Raw genomic sequence first — 26,651 nt, forward strand, 5'->3', positions numbered from 1 at the left:
CTATTCCCTTATACAGCAAACCAGATACATGCAGTTAGAGACTTCTAGGCAAAACAGGAGATTCATTTTTATATCAGAAACACAAAATTATGAGAGAGCCCAAGAACTCATTTGGTTTAAGACCTTGCCTTCAAGCACATGGATGTTTAAACTGTTTTCAACTTGGTGGCTGTCAATGGCTTTAAGAATCTCAGGATGAAAAGCTTCCTACTCTCTGAAACTCTTTCCAGTGATGGTCAATGATGTATTATTATCCTGGTGGTCAACTGTGGCTACCTAACAATCAATGGGAATCTCTCCTACTTTTATCTCTGCCTGTCTATATGTCTCTCTTTCTGTCTCTCCAACTGTGCATAAGAAGTAAAGACACTGGGAGGCTCTTGATCTGGAGTGATAATATGCTTAAATAATAAGACCGATGTCTTCATGAAGATACATGGATAGACTGTTCAAGTTGGCTTAAAAGTTGAATGCCCTTCCATGGAGGCTGAACTGATCCTTTCTCCAAGTTTGGGGCTTAACTTTGAATATCACTTCTGTGCAAAAGGAAAAAGAGCGAGGAAAGATACACAGAGAAAAATAAGGTTCCATGAAAGGGCAACATGGAGTTATAACCTCACAAAATAGAAAACAGAAATGTTTAGTGATATATGGAACATCTAATAAGAGGATCTGTCCTGGGGAACATTTTTATTTTCATCAAAGAACATTGTACCAACACATATCACTGCCACAATTTTAGAACTGACCACAGGCAACTACAAGTCCCCCTTCATTTCTTGCCACTACTATATCTAGTAAAAGCAATTTATCACCTTTTATTTGACACTTTTACTCATTTCAACAAATATTCATTAAGTACCCATTATATGCAGAATACTAAGATCAGGAGAAATGTAAATTTTATAGACGACACTGATCACTCCAATTTATAGAGCAGTTAAGGTTGCGACATACATGCAAATAACAATGATACAAAGACATAGTGCAAAGATTGCACAAGCCTAAAATTAAAAATAAATGACAATTAAGGAAACCCTTAAGGAAGTATAGGTGAGGTAAGCAAGCATTAATCTTCTATTACTAATTACTATCATATAGCTGTGAGTCTTGGATAGCAGAAATGTAACTAGCATTTCTGATGCCTAGTTTAAGCAACATGAAACATGTAATTTATGATTTTTTTTCAATGGGGGGATGAGAGAGAGAACAAATGGATTTTTATTCATTGAAAAATTTTTAAATAGTTAAAAACAAATCCTAACTCTGCAATTAAGAAATAATATAAGAAATAATTAAGGGGCAGCTAGGTTGCCCAGTGGATAGAACACCAGCCCTGAAGTCAGGAGGACCTGAGTTCAAATCTGGCCTCAGACACTTAACATTTACTTCCTAGCTGTGTGATCCTGGGTAAGTCACTTAACCCCAATTGCCTCAGCAAAAAAAGAGAAAAAAAAGTAATTGAGATCCACTCAGTTGGGCAGTCTCAGTCAACTGGTACCCATAACTGATTAGTATCACTATCAGCATAATTATCTTCATTAATGTGATGGAATGGAATGTACTGGGCAGGAGTCAAGAGATGAGAATTCTAGTATAAGCAGCAGATATCTTGAACAAGAACCATTCGGAGCTTCAAATTTGTCATGTAATAAGGTAATACCCATCCTGCCTTTCTCATAGGATCCCTATCAGGATCAAATAAAGTAATGTACATGAAAGCACTAAATGTCCTATGGGACTAAAGGTGAGACCTGAGATTTCACTGTATGAGGAACTCCCAGAAGAGGAAATTTCCTTTACCATTGCAAGTTAGCACCTCCTCTGCAACATGAAGTCTTAGAGACTTGCTTAGAGCATTTGCTCATGGCCACAGGATCTGGTGTCATACACAAATATAAGGTATCACTTACTTGGAGGGACCAGAGACATAAAACAGGTTTTATTAAAATGCATGTAAAACCAAAGAAGGGGTTAGTTCCTCATCTGATTAGCATTGGTGCAATAATACCAACTTTCCAGGGAGGAAAATGCTCCACCTCTAGTCAGGGATTCAGACACACAGTCTCTATAATGCCCTTAGAACCCACTCAAGAAATCCCTGGCTTGTGCTCATTGGGCGTTTCAAGACCACTCTTATGCCTTCACAGATCTGCGAAGAGACCTACGCTGGCTTCTTTACTGGGGCAACTGCCTTCACTCAATTCTACTGCCTTGAATTCAATGTCTAAGGACTCCTACCAGGTGTCTGGGCTACTCTCTTTACATATGGTTCCACTGCTCTATAAGATGGTGCACCACCATCTGTACAGAAACTCATGATGACCTCCATGTCTAAGACTAAATCTGCGCGATGGTGAAATGGATAGAGCTCTGGATCAGGCATCAGGAAATTCAAATCCAGCCTCCAAAGCTTATTAGCTGTGTGATCCTGGGTCAGGGACTTAAGCTCTGTATGGCTCGGTTTCCTCATCTGTAAAATGGGAATAATAATAGCACTTACCTTCTATAGTAGTGGTGAGGTTCAAATGAGATATTTGCAAAATACTGTGCAAACCTTAAAGTACTATATAAGTTAGTTATTATTACCAGATTTTTTTTTTTTTTGGAACAGAAACTCCTGTGAGATATGAATATTTCCTTCCCCTCCCACCCATGTAAACTATCCTGCACTAGTGTTTAATGTACTTTGTTCTCTCTGCTTCTGATGACTTCTTCAAGTTACCAAGGTCATTTTGAAATCTGATCATGTTCGTTAAAAGGCTGCTCATTCCTCCTCCCCTTGGTGCCCCAATAGGGTGCTCCAAGCCTGATGAGCATGCTTTCTATTCTACATATTTCTGGATGTGTTCCAATGACTCAAAGCCAAAAAATACAATGCAAACATCAGGGAGTCATGAGAAGGCATGAAAGAGAAACTTTGAAACTTGCCTTCTCCTTGGCTCTAGAATTACTCTAGAAACAGCATTCTTTTCTTGCTTGGGGATCACCCTGTCTTTCCTCTTCAGATTTGTTTTCCTCTCTGAATCTCCCGGTTTCTTTTTCTCTTCTTCCCTCTAAATGTCCTTTGCCCTTAAGCCTTCTGAACACACATTCTTCCTGATAATTTCTCCTCTCTGGATATCAGTTTGTTCATCTGTTAAAAAAGAGTGAATTGGGGTATCTCAAAGTTTCTTAAATTGTGGGTCACAACCCCATATGGGCTCTATACTGAATGTGCGAGTTGTGAAATTATGATTTATTATCAGTAAATATTTGGTTTATATACCTATTTTATATACTATATACCTCAGGTTGTATAAACATTTTTTCAGTGAAAAAGGGTCTTGAGTGGAAGAAGTTTAAGGAGCTCCAGGCTTTAAGATCTCTAGCCTGACTGCAATGAGGTGATGCTTGGTAATTAGTTGTAAACTCAAGTCTGATCTAGTTATAGCTAGATCCCTCTGGATTCATGTCAATATGAATTGGAATAAAGATTCAGCCCTGTCCCTTCTGAGAATCTTCATGGATCACTGAAGTAGAGGATCATAAGCTCAAAGAGACACTACAAGTGAATTTATTCAAGCACTCATTTTAAATGTGAAGAGCCAGGCCCAGAAGTGAAATGGCTTGCTTGTGTCACAAATAGTAAGCTTCTATACTATTCTCAGTCATAAGTTTTCTTAGAACTCCTGCCAACAAGTGAAAAACTCTATAGATTAACTTGAGTTCTAAACAACTCAATGGTTACTGAATGATGATAAAGTGACTCCAAGACTTTGCTTTCCTTCAACTACTTAATTAATTTATTCTTCACTATTCTGAAGCTGAAACTGCTCTAAAAAGGACCTAAAGTCCTTGGCCAGAATCTATCTGTCCTAAGGATGGTGAAAGGTCAAATCACTGACCATCTTGCTGCATTTGGCTTATAACCTCAACCTATAGAATTTTCCATTTTAAACCCTGGAATCCTTCTTAAGCTAAGAGGAAAAATAATGCTTAATTATCTGTAATTTATCATATTTTAACCTATGCTTCATTCAACCAGACTTATTTCTACTGCTCTCCTTCAATCACCTAGGTTCGTAATATCTGCAACTCCGCCATCTTCCTCATTCACTCTATTCAATTGGTTGCCAATTATACTACCATGACAGCTCTCATACTTGCCAATTCTGGCCTTTATTACCTCTTGCCATTCTATTGCATTGGCCTCTCAATTGGATTCCTAATATTTCCTCTGCAATCTATGCCTCAAACAGGTGCCAAACAAAGCACCTGAAACTCCCAGCTCTCAAAAAAGCTATTGCCCTTAGGATAAAATATAAACTCCTCAGTTTAACACAGAAAGCCCTTCATGACTGGCTCTAGAATATTTTCCCCAATATTTTACAATCATTCCTTTCATGTACTCTACATTCCAGTCAAACTGGTTGATTTATTGTCCCCTGGTCTCAACATCCCATGTCCCACTTCGATATATTTGACCAGGTTCTCCTGTACTCCAGGAATTCAGGCTCCTCTTCATTTAATAGAGTCCTTTCTTTCCTGCAGGGCCTAAAGTGGATACCAACTCCAACAGTGAGCCTTTCCTGATTGCTCTTATTTGTATAATCTCATTCCTAAAATTATCTTATATTTGTCCATCTCTATAAATGTTACTTGCTTTCAGAGGGTAAAGTTTCTGAGGGCAGGAGCTGTTTTTCATGTCTTTGTATGTTTAGCACCCAGCACTATGTCTAATATAATAGGCATTCTTCATAAATGCATGTCAAATTGAAATTTATTTAAATTCCATTTAAATTAATTAAATTAAATAAAAAAATCTATGTTCAAATTCCTAGGCTAGATAAATATAGGGTTGGGACAGAGAGGATAAAATTCAGTCCCTGTCCTCACAGAACACATGGTTTGAGAGAGAACATTTTTAGTCTCCCATCCTCTGCTTTTATACTTAGACTTTTTCTTTTTATGACTTTATTCCTTTTTTAGGACTTTTTTAGGAGAAATAAATAGACTTTATTTCTTTTAATGTGAAAACTCCAACAAAAGTATTCTAAATACTTCATACTTTTGTGTGTCATCTATTCATCATTCCCACTGGATGAGAGGAAAATGTTTTCTTCTGCTATTTGTGGTTTAATGATATTTTCCCATGTGCCTTTGCTCCCAATTTGCATCCTATTGTTCTCTTCTCTTTTCCCAATTTCACACTTCAATGCATGCACTGTTCATTGGAACTCATCTTTTTGTGGGATAACCTTGCTTCCAAAGGTGGGGGGGATTCTTATTTATACAATCTCTGTTCAGTTTTTTGTTCAGTCAATCCACTTGCTGATTTCCTACCCTTCTTAAGCCCAGAAAGAGGTTTGTTTCTTTGAAGAATATCCAGTTTTTCTGGATTCTTTCATTGCTTAAACTTCCTTCCCTCAGGCCCCTGGCTAAAGATTCCCCGAAGCTTACAGAAACTGGCTTTCTGGAGATTAATGCTCTTTGTTTTGCTGGCTTCCCTCCTTCCTTCCTTTAGAATCCTAAGTGCCTTCTATTTCTTTTTCCCTCTTATGCTCTTTCTGTGTTTATTTGTTTTTGTCTTGCTTATAGAGACTCCTAAAGAGTGGAAGCTATGAGTCTGACTAATGTTCTGTAATTGCACAGTGCCTTACATTCAACAGAAGCTAGGTGGTCATTGGATGATGATGATGTGACTGTTTCCAAGGCTGCCCTTCCCTTTAACTTCCTAATTAATTTATTCCTCTCCCTTTTGCAGCCAGAATGGCTCCTTAATTCTTTCCAAGAACTCATTTTCTTGTTCTAACATGCTATATTACTTTCTTGAGCTGATGCAAAAGTTGGGTAATCAAAACTTCCCTTCAGAGAAGACATATACCCCCTACCTTGGAAGGCTATAATATACTCCACCTCTCCTTCCTAACCATAAGATCATATTTCTTGTTCCCTCTTAATCACAGACATTGTTTCTATTTAATAGAACGTTAGCAATAGAAAGGAATTTAGAAATTTTTTTTACAAGTGAGGAAACTGAGGCTCAAAAAGAGGAAAAATCTTGTACAAGTCATATAAATTAGTGCAAGAACCAGAAGTATAACCCACATCTTCTTACCATTCTTTCCATCTATTACTATCTTCTTGAAGAACTATATCTGTTGTTAAGGGAAAATATAGATCTCAAAACAAAAAGAAATGCAATTTAAACATCATATAACTAATTTACCAAGCTAATTAGAGAGGCAGCCCAGGTGATAGAGTGGATAGAGTACTAGCATCTGAGTTCAGATCTTGCCTCCAACACTTATAAACCCTGTGTCACTTACCAGGTCACTTAACCCCTATTTTCTCCCCAAAGCAAATAAACAAAATCAAGCTAATTAGGGAAGCAGAGTCAAAAGCCTTGTTGAAAAATTGCCCATATACTTGTGTAGCTCTGTATGAAGACAGTATGCTGGGGGGGAGGGAGGAATTTTGGGTTTGTTTCAATATGTACAGAATGAAAATCTGATTCTTAAATGTCAAAATGGCTTATAGGAATATAGTAATAATTATTATAACATCTCACAATGATTTAGGGATTATGATATTTGCAAAGTCCTTTCATACATGATCTCATTTGTCACCCTTACCACTGTCCCTTTCTAGTTTTAGAACCATAACTAAATCAACTCTGTCATTGCTCCCGGACAAGTAGCTCAGGCTACTCTCTTCTGGCTTTACTTAGCATCCTGGTACCTTTCCAAAAGACTCCCCAGTTTGTGTTTCCTCCCCATTAGAATGCGAGTTCCTGGAGTATAAGGGCTATCTTCATTTCTGTTTTTGTGTACCTATCACTTTTTTTGAGGCAGCGAGGTGGCTCAGTGGAAAGAACACTGGGCTTCCAACACCTCAATTCAAACCCAGCCTCAGATACTTACTAGCTGTGTGACCCTGGGCAAGGCACTTAACCTGTTTGCATTAATCCACTGGAGAAGGAAATGTCTACCCATTTTAGTGTCTTTGCCAAGAAAACCTCGTGGAGTTTTGATATACTATGATCCATAGGGCCACAAAATGTTGGACACAACTGAACAACCCTAAAACTTTGCATAGTACATGATACATAATAAGCACTTAAATGCCTTTGTATTCATCCATTCATTAAGCCAGTCAGCAATGACCCTGTGAGGTGGGTGTTATTATTATTTCCATCTTCCAGATGAACAATTTGAGGCTCAAAGAGTTTGAGTGATTTGTCTAGAGTTTCACACTTAAAAAGTATCTGAGGTAGGACTGAAGTGAAGGCTCCAAGTTACCTCCTTGCTCTACCCACTGCAGCAAACAACTTTTCTATGAATGAGTCAAAGACTCATGGTTCAGTAAGTTTTGTCAAAGAAATGAATGAGTAAAGGAGTATAATTTTATGGACTTTTTTCCTTTCCTTGCCTATGACTTGCCAGACCAAAAGGATTCCACTGACGTCACAAATATTCAACTTAAAGCAAAATGGCTTGTTTTAGCTCTATTGAAAAAAGAGGTTGAGTTAGAGATTTGATTGTTGCATAAACTGTGAGAGAACAAAAGGGGAGAGTGAACCATGATTAACAATTTTGGTGCCTTGGGCAGACAAAAACCAAATTTGCAACCTGTGATGTGAGAATAACATAGGAAGACCTCAAGACCATGACATGGTGAAAGAGACTGAGATGCTAGAATATTTCAAGGCAGATACCAAGAAGGATACTGCCAGGGGAAAGCAGATGAGAATGGGACTGGGCTAGATAGTAGAGAGTCCACTCTCTGTTAGCTTCCTAGTATAAATTATTCTCGCTAGTTTAGTGTTAATCTTCACTGTTTATGTAATCAAAGGAGTGCATATGCTATCATATATATATATATAAAATATATGAATATAACAAAATTTAAATTGCATATTCTGCTATTTATGTTATCAAAGGAGTGCATATGCTATTATGTATATATATATATATAAATGTAACAAAATTTTTAATTGCATATTTAAAAATCATTATTAAATATTTTGCATCCTATAAATTTCAGGGCCCCAAAATAATTTCCAGTTGCCCTGCCCTAGTTTTGGTCCTGGGCCACTTATGTCCTAAAATCTGAACAGTAGAATTTATGGGTCATTTCCACTGAAGGTCTTTTGGATTTGAGCTTTGAGTGCTCTTAAGTACACCACAAAGGCAAGAAAAGTTATTTTGGAAGAAGTTAATTGCCATTGTTCTAGGTTCTAGCTCATCCCTAGAAGAGTTTATAGTTACATATAGTGAGGAAATGTCTGGAACATTGAAAAGCCACCACAATCTGGCTTCATTCTATTTTTCCAGGCTGATTACATGTTGCTGCTCTTGACAAATGTTATGCAGACAAAATACAGTTCCCTGTACATGGTATTCCATCTCCAGCTTCCATGCCTTTGCAATGCAGAACTCATGCCTAAAACATCCTACTTCTTGGCAGCCCTTTGAGACTCATCTCAAATGCCTTTTCTCTTCAAAAGCTCTTTCTGAATGTTTTCATTTTCCATTGCCTAGGACTTGGCACAGAACAGGTACTTAATTAATGATTGATAGATGATTAATTGATACAGAACTTAATGATTTGTTGAATTGAATTAGGAAATGAGTAGAGAAAAATCTATATAGAGAATAGCTCTGAAAGTGCATCTCGAATCAGGATCTATGGTGATCCAGGGTATCCTGATATGGTACCCCCTTAGGTAAGAGGTTCTTAACCTGGAGTTTGAACTTAAAAAAAAAAAAAAAAAGGATAGCTGTCTTTCCATAGAATTGATTTCCCTTAAAGTCCTATGCATTTTATTTCATACACTTAAAAGTGTTATTCTGAGGTGTCCATGATTCTCACACAAAACTGAGGAAGTGCTTTACAGAGCAGAAAGTGTCAGGGCAGAGGAGCAAGCTGGCTAGGAGCAGACTGTTCCCAGATAGCTGGGGTAGCCTCCTGGATGTTCTGTCTCTTACACTCAAATCCAACTCATTAAGGACACATCAGACTCTACTTAAGGCAGGTGAGCTTCTCCACCTGTCTGAGCTTATCATGGTCTAATGTTTGTGTGATGATGGGTCCTAATCTTGGGCTGGAAAGACTATTGCTTGTCCCAGGGATTTCTCAGGGCTCCAGTGGATTGGCTCGGAGGGGACTTCCTCCAGAGAGCTTTCCATCGGCTCTGGACAATGCTCTAAATCCCCCAGTGGGGAGATTAAAGGGAGGATTCAGGAAGATTCGTTCATTTCCTCTAGACTCTTCCAACCCAGAAGAGTCGTCCCATCAGCCCAAGGCTCTGGCGGGGCTGCCTCCGAGTGCAGTTGAGCTGGGATGGTGAGATGGCAAGGGGTATCTGCTGCCCAAGCAGAACTGCTGCCTGGCAGGGCTCCCCTCAACCCCCCCCCCACAGACATCAGGGGTTCTCCAGACCACTTTTCCCTCACCCATGCTAAAGCCAGCCAGGGTCTGGGTTAGTATTATCCCTGTCCCCTAGATGAGTAAAAAGAGCAGCTTAAGTGACTTGCCCAGATCACACCGCTTTTAGCAGTCCAAGGCAGGACCTGATCTCAATTCCACTGCTGGGAGGCAAAGGGCCAGAAAGTGGGGAAGGGATAGTAGAGGGAGGACTATAGTTGAGGATACTGAGACTCTAGGGCAGCCAGGGGGTGCCATAGTGCACAGAGGGCTGGACTAGGAGTTATTAAAACATGTTCCTGAGTTCAAATCCAGCCTCAGACACTTCCTAACTGTGTGATCCTGGGCAAGTCACTTAACCTGGATTGCTTCAGTTTCCTCATCTGTAAAATGGGTCGGCAGAAGGAAATGGTAAAACATCCCAGTATTTCTGCCCAAATGGTGTCACAAAGTATCAGACACAGACTGAAACAAGCAAACAACAACCATAATGAGTCGTTAAGAAATCAAGTGCCTCGTCCATAGTTGCACAAACATGAAAAAGCAGAGGGAGGATTTGAATCCAGTCCCCTTTTTTCCACTTACCCGTCCATCAACTATTATGGAGTTATATAAAAAAAGTATCTATATATTTTCAAACTAAAAGAAATAACTAGTGTCTTCAGCACCATTAATTAGATACAGGGCTGAGCTATATCCAGGGAGACCTTCTCTTGTGCTTTGCTTCTCCAATAAATGCACAGCCACACAAACAGAGAGAAAGCTTTCCTCCTGGCCTTTCCTATTATGTTTAAAGGGCACCATATAGAAGGGGGTTCCATTTCCCGAAAGACTCACCAGAGACAAAGACATAAAGCGCTCTCCAACTCACACCACCCTCATGCCCTAAAATCCAACCATGCTGAGGCACAGGACTGTCCTTCCTGGCTGGGGGCTCTCGATGCAAAGAACTAGCTGGATGCTCACTCTCCCCTTGCTGGATACCCCACCCTTCCAAATCTGGGAGACAGGCAGGACGGCCACATGTGGACAAATGGTAAGTTCAGGTTTCCACACCACACAAAACCATGCTGCTGGCCTACCTGTCTCACACCATTCTGATTCTCTCTCGGATCAGCGAGCTTGGCCCCTGCACTGGGATCTCTTTGCTCAGACTCATTTCTGTGAAGGGGGCTGAGAAGATGTTGGCAGGAGTGACTTTCCCTAAGGGTGTTATCAAAGAGTCTCTGTTCTGGGCTCATACATTTGACTAGGTCGGATGGCTTCAAACAGCTCCTCTTAGAGATCCTGGATCCATCGGGACAATGCTCACTTGCCTCTTGATGAGGCTTCTTGGAACACTGTCTATTTTCTTCTTGCCACTGTTGGAACTTGGCTTGATTGCTAATGGCGTCGCTAAGCTCAGAGATAACACTATTGGAGTTCCCGAGCTGCGGCTGGGAGAAGGTATCCCATTTAACCCCGGGGGATGGCGAGGACATAATATTCTCTTCATTTGACTGAAGGCTAGTACTGACATTATGGATGGTAGAAGATGGTCTGTGAGGGTTAGGAGGGAACGGAGAAACCCAAAGGCTTGGACTAGAGCGATCGGAGATACTAGAATGGGGAAGGCTTACTGAAAGGGTGGGGCTGGCCATGGCTGAGGAAGTAAAGTATTCAGTGTTATAAAGAGAGGTTTCTGGCAGAGGGGGCAATGGTGGGGTCACAGCTGGAGTACTTCTGCCTGGAACCCCTACAGTCAGGGAGATCCACTCAGAGGTGATGGCCTGCATCTCAGGAGACAACACCTGACGTGAATAAGGCAGAGATTGGGGTGCTGGGGAGTGGCACTTGCCACGACTTGGAAACTTAAGAGGAAACAAAAAGAGAAAGAGAAAGAGAAAGGAAGAAATAAGCAAAACAAAAGAAAAAAGGTATCAGATTTTAGAACATAAAAAAACCCTAAATAATTCCCAAGAGTTTTAAAAAAAGAGAGAAATGAAATGGAAAGACAATCAGAACTCACACCATTTTTCAAAAAGGAAATTCTATTTGGAGCAAGGATGGATAAGATAAAGACAAAGGGACTGCAATACTTGCCCTGGTGTATAATCGTAAAAGAAATGTCATGGCTAATGTCCACCAAGGGTTCTGTGTGTATATACCTGTGTTAGGGGTGGATTAGAGTGATTAGAGCATTAGAGTGGTTAGGGAGAAATACTATGGGGTAGAGGAAAATGTTCTTAAGACCAGTGTAAAAACTCATAATTCTAGTCCCTTAGTTTGGAGACAGTTTCAACAGCATAGTGAAAACCTCTTTCCCACTCAAAATTCACTTCTGTAAAGGAGACTCTGAGCTTAGGATAACAATGTGATTTTCTATCTTATTGTTATAGTGCAATGATCTAGAATTTTAAGATCATAGAGCTAAATTCTAAGGAACTTGACCTTTATCAACTCACTATTTTAAAGGATATCTCAAAACTTCTCACCTGAGCCTCCATATCCATAAAGGAGTTCTATCTTTGTTTTGGTACATTCTTGGGGAGAGAGGTATAATGGAAATGATACTGAATTTAAGAAAACATGGGCTCGATTTTAGTTCTGTCACATATTGGCCATGTGATTGTGAGCCCTCTTTGAGACTCATTTTCCTCATCTGTTCATTGGGGATAATAATACTTGCTTAGCCTACCTCACACATTGGTTGTCAGCATCAAATGAATAAATGTATGCAAAGTGATTTGTAAACCTTGAAGCACCATGGACATGTATGATATTAATACTGTTAATATAATTTATTTATTTATTATTGGATTTTTATTTCCCCTAATAGAGTCCTAAATGAATATTTCAGAAGGTTATTTGAATAGTCATCTTATCCTCTAAGAGTTTCTCACTGAGGTTTATGCAATAGTGGAATCTCACAGAATCACATGAATGATTACAAAGCTTCTTAAAAGACTTTCCAACCAAGCAGGAGGTGGCAGGGGCCCCTCTGTGAAGACTGATCTGAATTATTCCCTTGAGCTTATCAGTAAGTCCATGGGTAAGTGAAGGTTTTTTAAGCATATCTGAGGAAATGAGAATAAAAGCAAGAATATCCTTCTCAGATAATTCAGATACCCTGCACCCTTTTAAAAGTCCCTTCTCTCATCTGTGTAATATGTACATTATAATCTAATTCATGACAGTGATTTATAGTTATAGTAAATTTCACTAATTCTCAGTCTGACTCTCAACCTTTTTTGGACTCAAGGTCATGGGTTATAGCTCTGATTTGGAATATTATAGTTTGTATTCCAAGTGAATTAGTGTGATCAGTAAGCAAAGATTCAAGATAATCCCAGACATTGAATTTCTTCTCCATAGAGGCAAAGCTGGCTAAATAGAACTTCTCTAAATTCCTATAGATAAAAATTATCCCTATAATAGATACCAGAAAATTCTTCATAGATGCTATTCCTCCAATTAAACTCAGGCCTATAAGAAAAGAAGCCACGTTTGAAAATGATATCTGTGACAGTGTTGAATAGAAAGGTGACACAAGCTTTTCTATGGAATATGTAAATTTCAGAGATCTGGCTTAAGGAATGGGCTGCACTGATTCAGTCTATTGATCTGTCTCTTGCAGACCCCTTAAAACTAGGTTTTATCTCCTAGGTTTATCTCATCTCATCCCCTAGCTGCGCAATCCTGGGTATTCATTCACAAGGAAACCATCCCCTCTCTCCTGGCAATTTTAAAGCTTTTTGGAGAGGACTTGAAAAAGAATAATCATGCATAAAGTTAAACAAAAACCACTATGGTTCACAATGAATTTCTTCAGACAAACTTGCTGATAGCACTCAGGGACTGGTCCCAAGGTACCTGTGTGAACCATAATGGAAGTGTTGTCCTGCAAAATGCAGAAACTGATCAGGAGAAGTGTAGATACCTGGGGAGAAGCGGTTGTACTGCGGTTTGGAGAAGAGAATGGCAGATCGATGTAATCTACTGGGTTTTTCAACAGTGGTCGCTTGATCACCTCCACATACGTGATGGGAAAGATGCCTTGTCGAGTAGTCCCACAGATTCGCCCTTCATACCAGTTCTCATCAACCTGTCGAATTAGCGTGATCCTCTCTCCCTGGGAACAAACAATAACACAAAGCTCTAGTCTCAAAATTCCACTGACCATTAGGACGGACCAGTCTGTAGCAAGACCCCCTCCCACAGAGGTCCCTCAGGCTCAGATAGTGGTCTCCCTTCTAGAGAAAAACAAAACAGTCCCCCAATTAGGGGAGTGTTGATCTCAAACCCACGACTATGTGGAAGAAGAGAAATGTCTAGACTATCTTTTTAAACATCATATGAGAGTAAAGAGATGATGTTACCAACTAACGCTACTCCCCTTAATTACTCAAAAAGGAATTTACTAGTTTCACTGTACAAATTTATATGCTTAAGGTTTCAAGGCAATGTGTCCTTAGTGACAATAGCTAACATTTAAACATCTTAAGGTTTGCAAAGCACTTTGTCTATTTTATTTCTTTGATCTTCATAAGAACTCTGGTATATAACTGATATTATTGCCATTTTACAGATGAGGAAGCTGAGGCTGAGTGTTTAAGTGACTTGCCCAGGGTCACACAAGCAGTACCTAAGGCAGAATTTGTACTCAAATCTTCTTTACACCAAATCCCTTGGGCAACCTCACAAGGAGAAGAGAGGAGAGGAGAGGAGAGGAGAGGAGAGGAAATGAGAGAAAAGGGGAAGAGAGTAGAAGAGAGGAAAGGAAAGAAAAGGTGAGGAAATGAGAAAAGAAGTGATGAAAGGAGAATAGAAGAGAGGAGAAAAGAGGAGAGGAAATGAAAAAAGAGATGAGATGAGAGGAAAAGAGGGGAAAGGAGAAGAGAAAAAAGAAGAGAAGAGGAAAGGAGAAGAGAGGAAAGGAGAGGATAATAAGAGAGGAGAAGAGAGAAGATACTACTAATGTTCATTTTTCTCTTTCAAAGAAGACCAATGACATCATGATGATGATATCTTGACTTATTTATGAATTGGATTTAAGTGAGACAGAGTTTTACAAAATCATCAGTCTCACTCAGAGGAGAGAAGAAAGGAGAAGAGGAAGAGAAGAGAGAGCAAAAGAGAAGAGGAGAAGGGGAGAGAGGAGAAAAAGGAAAGAAGAGTAGGAAAGGGAAGAGAAAAGATCCTTCTCTGGTGGCCAAGTCCTGTGGAAATGATCACTTATGAACTTAGATGAGGTAGTCCTTGGACTGTAGACATCCAATCTGTCATCAGGTCTACACTTATATCCTTTCCAGATTGGTAGGACCTATTGGAATGAAAGTAGGAAGGTTTGGCCCTAAGACAAGAAAATACAGCTCCCTCTCTTAGGTCGGTAGGTGATATAGGGGATAGAGCTCTGGACTTGGGGGTCAGGGAACTCGTAAATTTAGATCTTTCCTCAGACATTTGTTAGCTGTGGGACTCAACCTTTCAGCCTCAGTCTCCTCATTTGTAAAATGGGGATGACAATAATAGCAGCCATGTGACAGGATTATCACGCGGACCAAATGAGCTGACACATATAAAGCATTTTGCAAACTTACAGAGTTAGTGCTAGCTTTTGATGTTTTTTATTATTTGCAGAGGTAGGAGGACTAGGGATGTGAAACATTACATATACTGTCAGATGGTCGATGTGTTATATAATTTTGCTCAACTGCTTTCCTCCTTTGTTACAGGGGATGGTTTGCTGTGTACAGGAAGTAGAAGAAATTAATTTGTAAAAAAAAGAGCAATTTTTAAAAAGGAGGTTGAGTTCCTTGAAAAAGAAGAGTTTACAAATAAACAAGCTCTACTAAGGGGTATCTAAGACTCCCAGGACCCCAAAATATGACATTAATTTTCAAATAATGGCCCTGTCACTTTGAGAAATACCCTCAATCTATATAAGTATATTGTGTTTAGGAAGCTCCAAAGGTCTCTGCTAGCCTTGTCCAGAAGAGCAATACTAGTTTCTTCACTGATATAGCACTACCCAAGAGAGCGTAAAGTACCTCCTGGGGAAGGACTGCCTTACCTTTCTGAAGGACATCTCCACTTGGGTGTCTCCATTAAAGTTAAACTTAGCCACAGCATCTCCATATTCCAAAACTTGTATTGGTGCCATCTTTTTGGGTTGCGCCTTCTCTGCTGGTGGAAGAAGCTGAGAGAAAAGAAAGAAAAACCAGGAAAAACAAGGAAGGATGGAGGGAGGGGAGATCCACAATGCAGGCTGTCAAGAAAGATTGTTTTCAGAACGAGTATTTTATCTCACAAAGGGAAAGTAGGGGAAATACCTCTATGTACGTCCGTGGAAAGATCCCCACGCGGCCATGATGTTCTCCTTCATACCAGTTCTGATCAATCTGCTTATAAATGTAAACAATATCTCCTTTCTGCAGAGGAAGCTCTCTGTTAACAGAGCATCATAAGGGAGTTACTACAAGAGTTTTGAGATATTCAAAAATGAAGAAGCATTATTACTTTAGACAGGGGGATATTGGAAAGAATGTAAAATAGCAGTCCAGTATCTATTTCATGTGGAGAACTCCATTGCACAGAATGAGCACCATTCTTTACATTTTTCAAAGGGTCCAGTATAAGATGATTATTAAAGTTCACATTTATTTAGCTCTTTAGAGCTGGAAAGATCTTTATATACATTATCCCATTTGAGTGTCTCAACAACTTTATAAAGAAAGTGCTATTAATATTATTATTTACAGATAATTTTATATTTATTTTTATTATTAATTTTATTATTATTATTTACAGATAAATTTACAATTTATCATATTCCAACATGAAGCTCAAAGAGGTTACTTAAGCTCTTGTCCTGGGTCACACAGCTACTTAGTGTCTGGGGTAGGATTTGAAGCCAGGTTTTTTTTTTTTTTTTTCAGTCCCAAGGTCCATACTCTGTTCAAAAAGCCAAGATTCCTCTCGATGCACTCACAGATCAGAAGTGGGAAAATGATTTGCATTTTCAGAGGCAATGAATTGTCAATTATGACCAGTACTTTTGGGTGTACATTGTTTTCCTAACCTATTTCATGACTTGTGTAATGTATTTGATTTCACAGGATATACAAAAAGAATGTTAGTGCTAGAAAGAATTTAGAGCTAATCATTAAGTCCAATCATCTCAACTGACAGGGAATAAGGTTGAGGGTCAGAGATACAAAATGATTTGCTTAAATTCTTATAGCATTAATAGCAGAGCTGGAACTAGACTACATTTCCTGATTCCTGGTATTCTTTCCTCTGTATCCAATAAGTCTTTTAGCAATATCTGAACTTAATGATGAAAAAACTCTCTTTTGGGAACTTTGAAGAGGAGGTTATAGGATTGGGGTAGTGATTATCATTATTCCTGAAATCTGGATAGCTTGTTTCTTCACTCTTTCGAAGGCTGAAGGAGAAACCCAGTCTGGGCGGAGGGGAGTCACCAGTGACTGGGGCTTCCATCCTCTGGGCTATGGTGCTCAGTCCCAATATATTTTTACAAATGACTTGATATAAGGACCTGGAGGTAAGACCCGAGGACTAGGGGCTGTGGATCTTAGATTCCATTCCTAACTAATTAGTTGTATGGAACAAGTCTCCTTTGAACTTCCCTAGGTTTCCCTTTCTACTTTTCTCAAAAGGTGGGAGATATAAAGGCGTTCGAGGAAGTCTCTGAATCCAAGATTTAAGTTGAATATGTTATATTTTGTAGTCATATTTATACTGTTAGAGATGGTATGGTATGGTGAAAAGAGAATTTGCTTAGGAATTGGGAGACTTCTTTTCCCAGCCTCTCCAATAATGTGCACTATGATCTTTGGGAAGTCACTTAAGGATTTATAGATTGTTATATCTGAAGCTATAGAATGCAGCCAATCAATCAACAAAGATTTATTAAGCATGTACTGCATACCACACACTGTGCTAGGGATATATACAAAGACAAACATTAATTCCCTGCCCTCAAGGAGTGAGCTTACAGTTTAATGGGGGAGACAACATGCAAACAAACTTCTTTTTTTTGTCTTTTTTGGTTTTGTGTATATATACTTGGCATAGTGCTTGGCACATAATAAGCACTTAATAAATGCTTGTTGATTGTTTGGTTGATTTGGACCAATTACATTATTTTGTAGATCATAAAATCAGAAACTTAGAAGTGGGTGGAAACTTATAATTTAGTGACTCAAACTTCTTCATTTTGGCCCAGTGAATTTAGGTAACCTGTCCAAGATCCCACAGTTGGTGGGTCAGAAAACTAGGCTTGAATTGAAATCTCCTAACTCCTGGCTCAGTGCTTTCTTTTCTTAATGCCCCATGCTGTCTTAACTGCCTCATGTCTCAGCTTCTTCTTCTATAAAATGTGTATTACAAATACCACATAGGGATATCCTATGCAAGAAAGCATTTTAAAAATGGAAAGAAAACCCCATAACTTTAGACCCAAAGGAGACCTCAGAGGTTATTAGTGTGATATAAATGCAAGATTACTATTTTGTTAATCCTTCATGAATTTTATAACTTTGCAATTCAAAAAAATCATAAATGTGGTGAGCTTGAATATGTCACTTTTGTCTTAGCCATCCTCACTAGCAATGAAATTATATAACTAATTTCATAAAAATTTAGCAACAAAAGTAACCTTATAGATATTATATGCCAATACTCTCATTTTTAAAATGAGCAAACTGAGGCACAGGGAAGTTGAGTTATTCAAAACCACTTGACCATTAATGGCAAACTTGGGACTGTGTATTTCTCCCACCTCTTAGGTCCATGCCCTTTCCATTACTTTATAATTCAGGCAGTGAGAAAAGGCAAGTCTCTATTCTTCATATTTTTTCTTTCCCATTTCTATAATTTTTTTCTTTTACTGGTGAGTAGGGAAAGAGGGGATTGACAGTAGAATATACTTCCAGATATACTGAGATTTAAAGTTACAAGTACATGGGAGTTTCTGTGAAAGGGCTGGGAACATAGCTCCCCTTATTTCATTTAATGTTCTTTGGATCTAATAAGGGAGCAAGGCAGGAAAGCTTTCAATCTCAGAGAAGTAAGTAGGGTAGAGAGACCAGAACTTTGCTTCAGGATGCTGAAATTTAAAGGCTTCTGACAACGCTTTTATGTAGTAAACAAGAATCATTAGTTAAATACAAAGATGGCACCCTTCCTCTCCTATCATGTGGCTGGACCCCAAGGTGAATTTTCCTATGGTCTTTTTGCTCTGTTTCGTCATTCCCAGCTGAATTGTTCTGAATGCCAAGATTTCAAATTAATAACACTAGGAGGATTTCATGCCATTTGCCAAAGGTGGGCTAACATTAGTGGTAGGTAGAGCAAAAGTATGTATTTCACCTTTAGTGACCATCCCAAAACTTATTCTCTATCTGAATCTGTCATCAGAAATAAAATGATTGAAGTTAGTCTTTCCAAGGTTCTCTTTATGGCAGAGATCTTAGGATCATATGTTCAAAGATTCTAGAAAAAAACTTAACCCAGAAGAACTGGATTCAAAACTCAAGACCCAGGTTGCATATTTACTAACTCTGTGACCGTGAACATCATTTCCCAACTTTGAACTTGTTTTCTTCTTCGTAAAATGAGGATGATCTTTGCACTATATACCTTGCAGAGTTGTGAAAAAAAGTAAGATATTTGTAAAGTGCTTTGTAACTAAAAAATTATGTACAGGACTGAGCTATAATGATAATTGTTACAATTACTACTATTATCACTAATAATAGTTGTAAGAGTAGTAATATGAATACAATCCCTAGTAGATTAGATTGTAGATATGTAGTTCTTATTTTCTTGGCTACATTGTCCAGTCAATCCATCAAATCATCCAATATATTCTCCTTTCTCTCAGGGTGGGGAGGTACGCCTTACAGACAACTTGCTACCTGGAGCAGGGAGATGAAACGGTTGACAGCCATGTCCAGTTAAACTTACTTTAGCGTCTGAGCTTTAAAGTCAAATTTGGCTCTGGCAGGTCTCATCTAGACATAAGAGACAATAACAAATTAAAATGGTGGTTTTCTTAAAGAGAAGAAAAGCTGAAATGTTTGTGACTTTCCTGAAAGCAAAGCAGAAAAAAATTGCACCCTAGCTATTTCCTTAAAAAGCAGAAATCTGGGCAACATTCCAGCCATCTGACCCTCTGAGAAGATGTTTACTTCTATGATCAGTGATCTTATACATGCATGAAACATTCCAAGTGGGAGCACCATATTTGGAGAAAACAGATTATGCAAGTTTAAATATAAATATGGTAACCTGAAAACAGATTTATGACTTGAATATTTGTAGTTGATGCAGTTAGATCCAAGCCATTCAGGAGTCCTGGGTCCATTATTCTTCATTCTTAACATTTCCTTTCTTGGGTCTCTCATCAAATTGTTTAACTTTTATCATGATGTACAAATGGGTAAAACTCCCCCCCCATCTTTATCTCCAGCCCCTTTTGAACATTTCTATAGGATCAGTCTACAGGATCCCCTATTTTCATTCAATAAACATTTATTAAGGCCCTAGTCATGGATCAGATACCATGGCTGTCTCCATGTCATATCCATAATATTTCTGCATGCAGTATCTCTCATTGTAATAAAAAACCATGTTCTGTCAAAAGCAGAACTCATCATCTCCCTCCCAACCCATCACTGGTAATAATGACATAATCTTGAGGTGATCCTCTATTTTCTCTCACCTGTATCTTGCTCATTTAGTCCTGCCATCAAATAATGTTAACACTTCCTCCAAAATGGTTGTTATCATAGTTTGGTAGAGTCATAAAGAGTTGGAAAGAACTTTAGAAGACATTTAATTGAACCTCCTTTTTTTTTTTTTTTTTTTTTACAGATGAGAAATGGAAGACCAAAGGGAGTTAAATCTCTTTCCTGTAATCACACAGTAAATTAGTAGCAGAGTCAGGTCAAGAACTCAAGGTTTCTTAACTCCTGGCTGAATGCCATTTCTATTACATGGAAATATCAAAAGAGGGAGTTTAAGCCAGGGCTCCTGATTCTGGCTGGTGCCAGTATTCTCTCTACTTTCCCATACTGCATCTCAGCACTGACCTTCTTCATTTCCATAATTACAACCTTCTTTGCAACCTGACTCCTGCCTTTCTTCATTTCAACCTACCCTCAACATAAAAACAGAACCATTTCAATCAAATTATTTTTCTTCTTAGAACTGGGCATGGACTCTATTCCAGCTCTCATTTTAAATCAACTCTTTGACTGTGGGTTTAAAGCTGTTCTGTAATATACCTTACATTTCCCATGAACTAACTTCATCTCTTACTATACCTGCCAACTTCTAGAACCACAGAACACTAGAGCTGGAGGAGACCTCTGTATTTTATAAACCAAGAAACTGAGGTCCAGGCAAATGAAACAGCTCACCTAAGGTTACACAATGAATTAATGGCAGTCAAGAACTAAACCAGATCTTTTAACTCTTTACTGAGTATTATCTCTCAAGCAAGCAAATCTATTCACTTCCCAGTTTGACTGATGCTAATATATCTTTAAAGGTGTCTCATACAGATATTAATTTCTCTGTCCAAGTCCTCAGACTGTCTCCTGCAGGTATGAACAACTTAGGAAACCTTCCAGGGGAAATTAGTGCTTACATGAGGAGCTGAGTATATCCCCATCCAAAATACAGGGAAGGAGATATTCAAGTCGGAAAATAAATGAGAGTTGAAAAGTTTGCTCAAAACTAGTCTACGGGAAACCTTTTTGATTATGTGAATATATGGATACTGTCATTAGGATAGGCTTGAGGACTGAAATATCCTCATGACACAATGATAGATTTTTAAAACTCTCTCACTAGGACATTCAGAAACCTGGAGGCCAAAACTGGTTCTTCTGCACCTGGGTAGGATGATAGCCATCCCTGCTTTTGCCTCCAGGTATGGAGCCATTAATGAGTCAGCCACATTTTCTACATCAGTCATCTTTCTTTTCATTTTATACTCATTACTTTGACATCCTGTTCCTTGGTACTTTTTTCAAATTTCCCTTCTCATCATTCATCCTCCCTATCCCTTAATTTCCTTTATCCTTCATTCATGTTATTTCATATCTTCATGATGATGTATTTGCTCCGAATAGGATGTCATCAATATTTCCAAGTACATGAATACATAACTCACCTTGAAGTGAAACCAAATTCTTCCCCTCCCCCATCAAATCAAACTTTTAGAGTCACTTCTGCCATCAATATACATATATATTTTTAATGAAAACCAGTCATCTTTGGCAGGGCTAATAAGATATAGTACATACAAATGAATCAGTGTTTCAAAGGATATGAGATCTTCAAAAAATCACCTTAAAGAGACTTTCCTCCTTTGTCTCTTCTGAAAGGATTAATCTTGCTGCCTTTGAAATTTTAAGTATTTTAGGAACAAATCAACCATGTGCAAACAAATTTCCAGAGTTCTTAACTACTCTCTGGACCTGTCCCAACTACAGTTGGGCAATTTAAATACAAGCAAATATTCGGGGCAATTCTTGAATTCCCCAGATAATTTTCTGTAGCATAGCCCTGCCCAAGTTTCACTGGACCATCTGATCAAAGGCAAAAGTTACAAATGGCTAAACTAGAAGATATTCACATATCGGGATCAACAAGACATACAAATTCTAAGCAGAATGCAGAGACAAAACAATACCGTAGCAATATGATGCAGGACTGGACTCGTAAAATAGCTGATGCTTAAAAGCATGCATTGAAGGATGCACCAGCAGATCTCAGCAAGACATGCTTTAACATACACAGCCCCCGACGTCATAGATATTGCTTCCATTGACCAGCCATGAAGAGAGCCAAAGCAAGCCTAAATAAAGCCAGTATGAAAGATGCTGCTTGAAGAACTAATGTTGGCCTATAGGGCAACATGGTGGGAGGCAAATACGGCTTTGGGTCAAGCAGCAAACAGAGGTAACTCCAACAGACCTCTAACCCAGATTTCCTCTTTGCTGTATCGTCTACATTTAGGAGGTCCCCAAACCGCTCATTAGTGATAAACTGATGGTGGGTTGGAATAACACCCGTGTGCCGTCTAGCTGCAATATCAGCTTCTTCTTGCTCGCGCTTAAGCCGTCTCTGGTCCGCTAAAAGTTTCTGCCATGAAATTGCATAAAATGGACAATGAATTATCCGGTCCTGGGAATTTGAAAACTGCCAACAAAAACAACTGAATAACAAGAGGCTGTGGAAATCTATCTGGCTAGTATAGCAGATTAAACGTAGATGATCAATACTCATCTTGAAGAAAACCCAATAAAGCTCATCGCTTAATGAGATCTAATTTATTTGTACTGGAGAAGAAAATGAAATCACATCAACAAAAGCAAAATTTCTGGGAGGCTTTGCTGTCCATCAAGACCAGAGGTGTCAAACACCCATAAGTGACACTGCAACCTACAACACTCCTGACTGCAGGTGGAATCATATTAAAATGTAATTGGGCAATATTAAAAAAAAAACAAATGAAAAATATAATAAACCACAGATAATGTTGACATGTAGTTTTCTAAGTCAAGATGCAGCCCACAGGGATCCTTACGTATGGTTTGGTGACCCCTGTTTCTCAATTTCAGTTTGACACCACTGATCTAGACACAAAAAAGGGGACTAAATGAGACCAAATATTCTACAAGTGCAATTAATGGCAACAACAATATTGCTTTTGCTTATCCGGTGGCATTCCTGACCCACCACTAACATGAGTTTTGAGTCATTTTTCTAGAAGTAGGAATGGATTTATATCATGAAATCCAAATTTTTTATATTTTTTATGACTAATTAATATGCACCTGCAAGATAGTCAACCAGAGCTTATCAGAAGATCTGAGGTCATATAACAACTGAGTAGCTTACCAGTCCACAGTGAGATAAAAAAAACTCTTGACCTTGGTTTTAAAAGCTTTATGTTTCCCCAGGCAATCAACTAGTCAAAGACTAAAACATGACACCATCATGATTTGGTTTGTACAGTGGCCATGCTAATACGGTGTATCATCACTTGTAGTACTTTCTTTTCCTTTATCAAAGCCAGCCCCATAACATCAGTCAGAAGTCAAACTTGAGCCTGATAAAAGGCAGGTAAGATGTTACCCATTGAACATCTGATTCCCAAACTTCACTACTTCAAGACTCTTTGACTTCATGGTTGTGGAGACTTTCTCCCCTGATACAGAGTTTTAAGGTCTTAGTAGATGGTCTTTGAGAGTTTTTGAGGCTGAAAAAATTTGTCATCTAGCAGTTGACCTGATGATTAACAAGACTATTTAGAATGAGTTAGGTTAGTCTTCAGAGACAGGCAGACAGTCTATTACTGGACTTGGACCAAAAGCCTTTCTCACTTGGAGCAATCTTCCAGGGCTACAGTGGGGGTAGCCTTTGAAAATCTAGGGTTAACTTGTTGCTATGGAGCAGCACTGAGGAAGGACTGATCTCAGTATCAGATAGCATTAGGACTGGTTCCAATTAATGCTCTTCATATTTTTCATAATTATAAAAACAACCACTTCATGGAATTCACCATTTGCACTAATCAGGACCTAACTCTATCATTACTACTTAGTTGGGATGAGATTTAATTTGTTATAGCAGTTATAGTCTGTTGATCTCATATTTTAATGTTCTGAAACTAAAATCTAATGATAAAGATGAAATCTTGGTTAGAGTAAATAAAGTTCAAGAGAAATAAAGCTATTGTTCTATAAAGGAAGGAACTTAGAAGATAATAGTATTAGAACATAAACTCATCATGGGCTGGGCTCATCCTTTGTAATTTATCCTTAGTACCTAGCAAAGAGCCTGGCATATAGCAAATGCTTAATAATCCTTGTTATATGATAGATCAATTGATATTGGTATGACCTGGTGCTGGGGCACACCATGTAACTTTTCTAAACCTTAGTTTCCTTGTCTATAAAATGGGATTGATAACAATACTATTAATAATAGTATTATAGTTATATTCATTATATATTATATGTATAATAGTAATAATAATGATATCACAGGATTGTGGTAAAGATCAAATATAAGAGGAATTTTATAAAGTATGAGGCTAATTATAAAGGTTAGCTTGTCACTAGACTGTAAGATTCTTAAAGGCAGGAACTGTCTTTTTGGTTTCTGTGTAACTCCATGGTTTAGCATAGTAGGTACTTAAGAATAATTTATCAATCAACTATTATTATTCTTATTATTCTGTGTTTTGATGGATCATTCATTATAACATCAATTTACTAATCAGGTTATGACAAATTCTCTAATACAGGTAATACTATACAAAAATAAATTTTCATGGTCTCTGTTCATGTAGATATTACACATTAAAAGTCCCTTTTTTTTATCATGAATCTTTTGTACTGTGCCTGGAAAAAGGAGGAAGAGAACCAAGTTGGAATTGAATTCTTTACATTTCTTATTTCCTGTCCTCAATTACTAATGACTTCTCCCCCAAAACATTCACCTGTACTTAGCCTTTTAAAAATATCATACTTAAATTTCCAAACCACCATCAAAATAAAATAATATTTTTTTAACTTTCAGTTTTTTTTGAAAGAAGAAAGGTTTAGTAATTAATTATAAGTACATAGGAATCTATCTATTTGTATTACTAGATTAAAAGCAATTCTTTTACTTAAGGTACTACTGTGGTATACTTTCAGTTCTATTTCAACAAAATTCCTTGAAGATCCTACATAATTCATGATCATGGGAGGAGACCAGTTTCACATGTATAGAAATACTTTCAGTTATACTTTCCCCAAAATAAAAAAACCCTACTCCTGTGAGACACCTAATTAACAAGAGTCTTAATTACTGATCAAACTGGTTTTTCCTCCACGTTCCTGAGTATTATAGACTAGTTTTTTGTGTGTCAAATTTTCTGACACTTGCTAAGTGGAGGTAGCTCAATCAGTTTGCTTGTCTTCGATCCATTAATTTATAAAATGGTGAAATATCCAATCTGTTATTATGGCCCTATTCTAAGACCTCTTGAAGACTGGAAGGGACCTATGAAATCATCCACTTCTTTCAATTCAGGTCATGCCGTCCTCTGTAACTTGACCTTAAAATTGCTGCTTGAGGCTCTGAGAGTTTAAGTGAATTACTCAAAATCACAAGGCGGGGACGTGCCATAGACAGATTTTGAAACCAGGTCTTCTTGGTACCAAGACTGGCTCTGTTCACTAAACCGCACCATCTCTTACCTCCTAATTTACAAATAAGAATATTGAGGCTCAGGGAGGTCAGGCGCTACTCTCAACACATTTTTAAATGTTTTGTACAAATCCTTTCATCATCTTTGTGGGTCAGGCGCTGTTATGATGGCAATTAAACCCAGAGCAACCACAGCAGCGTACCATCTGACTGGTGGTGGGCACAGATGAGATCACCTATACCTCTCACCCAATAATTTTCCCTTTATTAGACAGCTGCAGTAATTTTACCTGGCAGTCATCTTATGCTGAATCACCACTATGAACCACTTAGCAATCATTTACTTTCGAAAACCCTTTGACTAATTCTCAGCAGTAATGCTATTTACAAACTCTTAGATGGGCCAGGCTTCTTTTTTCTACCTCCCTTATTTAAGTTTGCTGTAATCTATGTATATTTTCTCTGCTGGGTTACAAGTAATCTTCCTAAGTTATTTTTTATATAGACCATTATTGTAATTATTGCTTCCTCTACTTTTATAAGCCAGTCCTCTAAACATAGAAGTGGGGAAAAACAGACAGCTCAGAGTGTTTCCCTCACTTCCCCCCAGGGGAATGGGGAACCATGAAGAAGGAAGCTTTAAAAGGACTCTTCTTCATACTTTTCTATACACTAGATCTGCATTTGGGATTGAATGTCAAGATTTTCTATTAAGAGAGCCATCTTTTTAGAGAGGGGAATAATTTATCCTAAGTAACATATAGGGTTTGGAGGGAGGGCTAACTGGCAACATCTAAATCTCATTTTGAAACAAAAACTCCTTTTGTAGACAAAAATAGGCTGGCACAGAATCTGTCAAGTGCTTGGTATCTTCCCCTTCACCCCCATTTTTACTTTGGAAAAGCTACAAGACTTTAGGATGGGACTAACCTCTTTGTCATCATGACGCCTTCGAATAAAATCTTCAGTAGTTTCCAAGTATTCAGCTGGGGTGAAGTGCCGAGGTGACTCTGAATCTT

At 38.3% G+C, this 26,651-nt stretch overlaps 1 protein-coding gene across 50 annotated transcripts in view; it reads right to left on the reverse strand.

The window, feature by feature from the left end:
• Positions 1–26,651, reverse strand: part of SORBS1 (sorbin and SH3 domain containing 1) — a 214,938-nt gene that overhangs the window by 10,265 nt on the left and 178,022 nt on the right. For 32 of the 50 annotated variants that reach the window (XM_031956131.1, XM_031956125.1, XM_031956118.1 and 29 more), the window contains 7 exons: positions 26,563–26,648; positions 22,405–22,572; positions 19,384–19,430; positions 15,723–15,837; positions 15,464–15,589; positions 13,331–13,522; positions 10,494–11,261 (listed from right to left, as the gene is read on the reverse strand). In XM_031956131.1, coding sequence (XP_031811991.1) covers positions 10,494–11,261; positions 13,331–13,522; positions 15,464–15,589; positions 15,723–15,837; positions 19,384–19,430; positions 22,405–22,572; positions 26,563–26,648 — 1,502 coding nt within the window. The remainder of the gene's footprint in view (positions 1–10,493; positions 11,262–13,330; positions 13,523–15,463; positions 15,590–15,722; positions 15,838–19,383; positions 19,431–22,404; positions 22,573–26,562; positions 26,649–26,651) is intronic. The other 18 variants (XM_031956140.1, XM_031956149.1, XM_031956147.1 and 15 more) reach the window with 3 other exon arrangements.

Source organism: Sarcophilus harrisii, chromosome 2, assembly GCF_902635505.1.
Source record: "Sarcophilus harrisii chromosome 2, mSarHar1.11, whole genome shotgun sequence".
Classification (NCBI taxonomy): domain Eukaryota; kingdom Metazoa; phylum Chordata; class Mammalia; order Dasyuromorphia; family Dasyuridae; genus Sarcophilus; species Sarcophilus harrisii.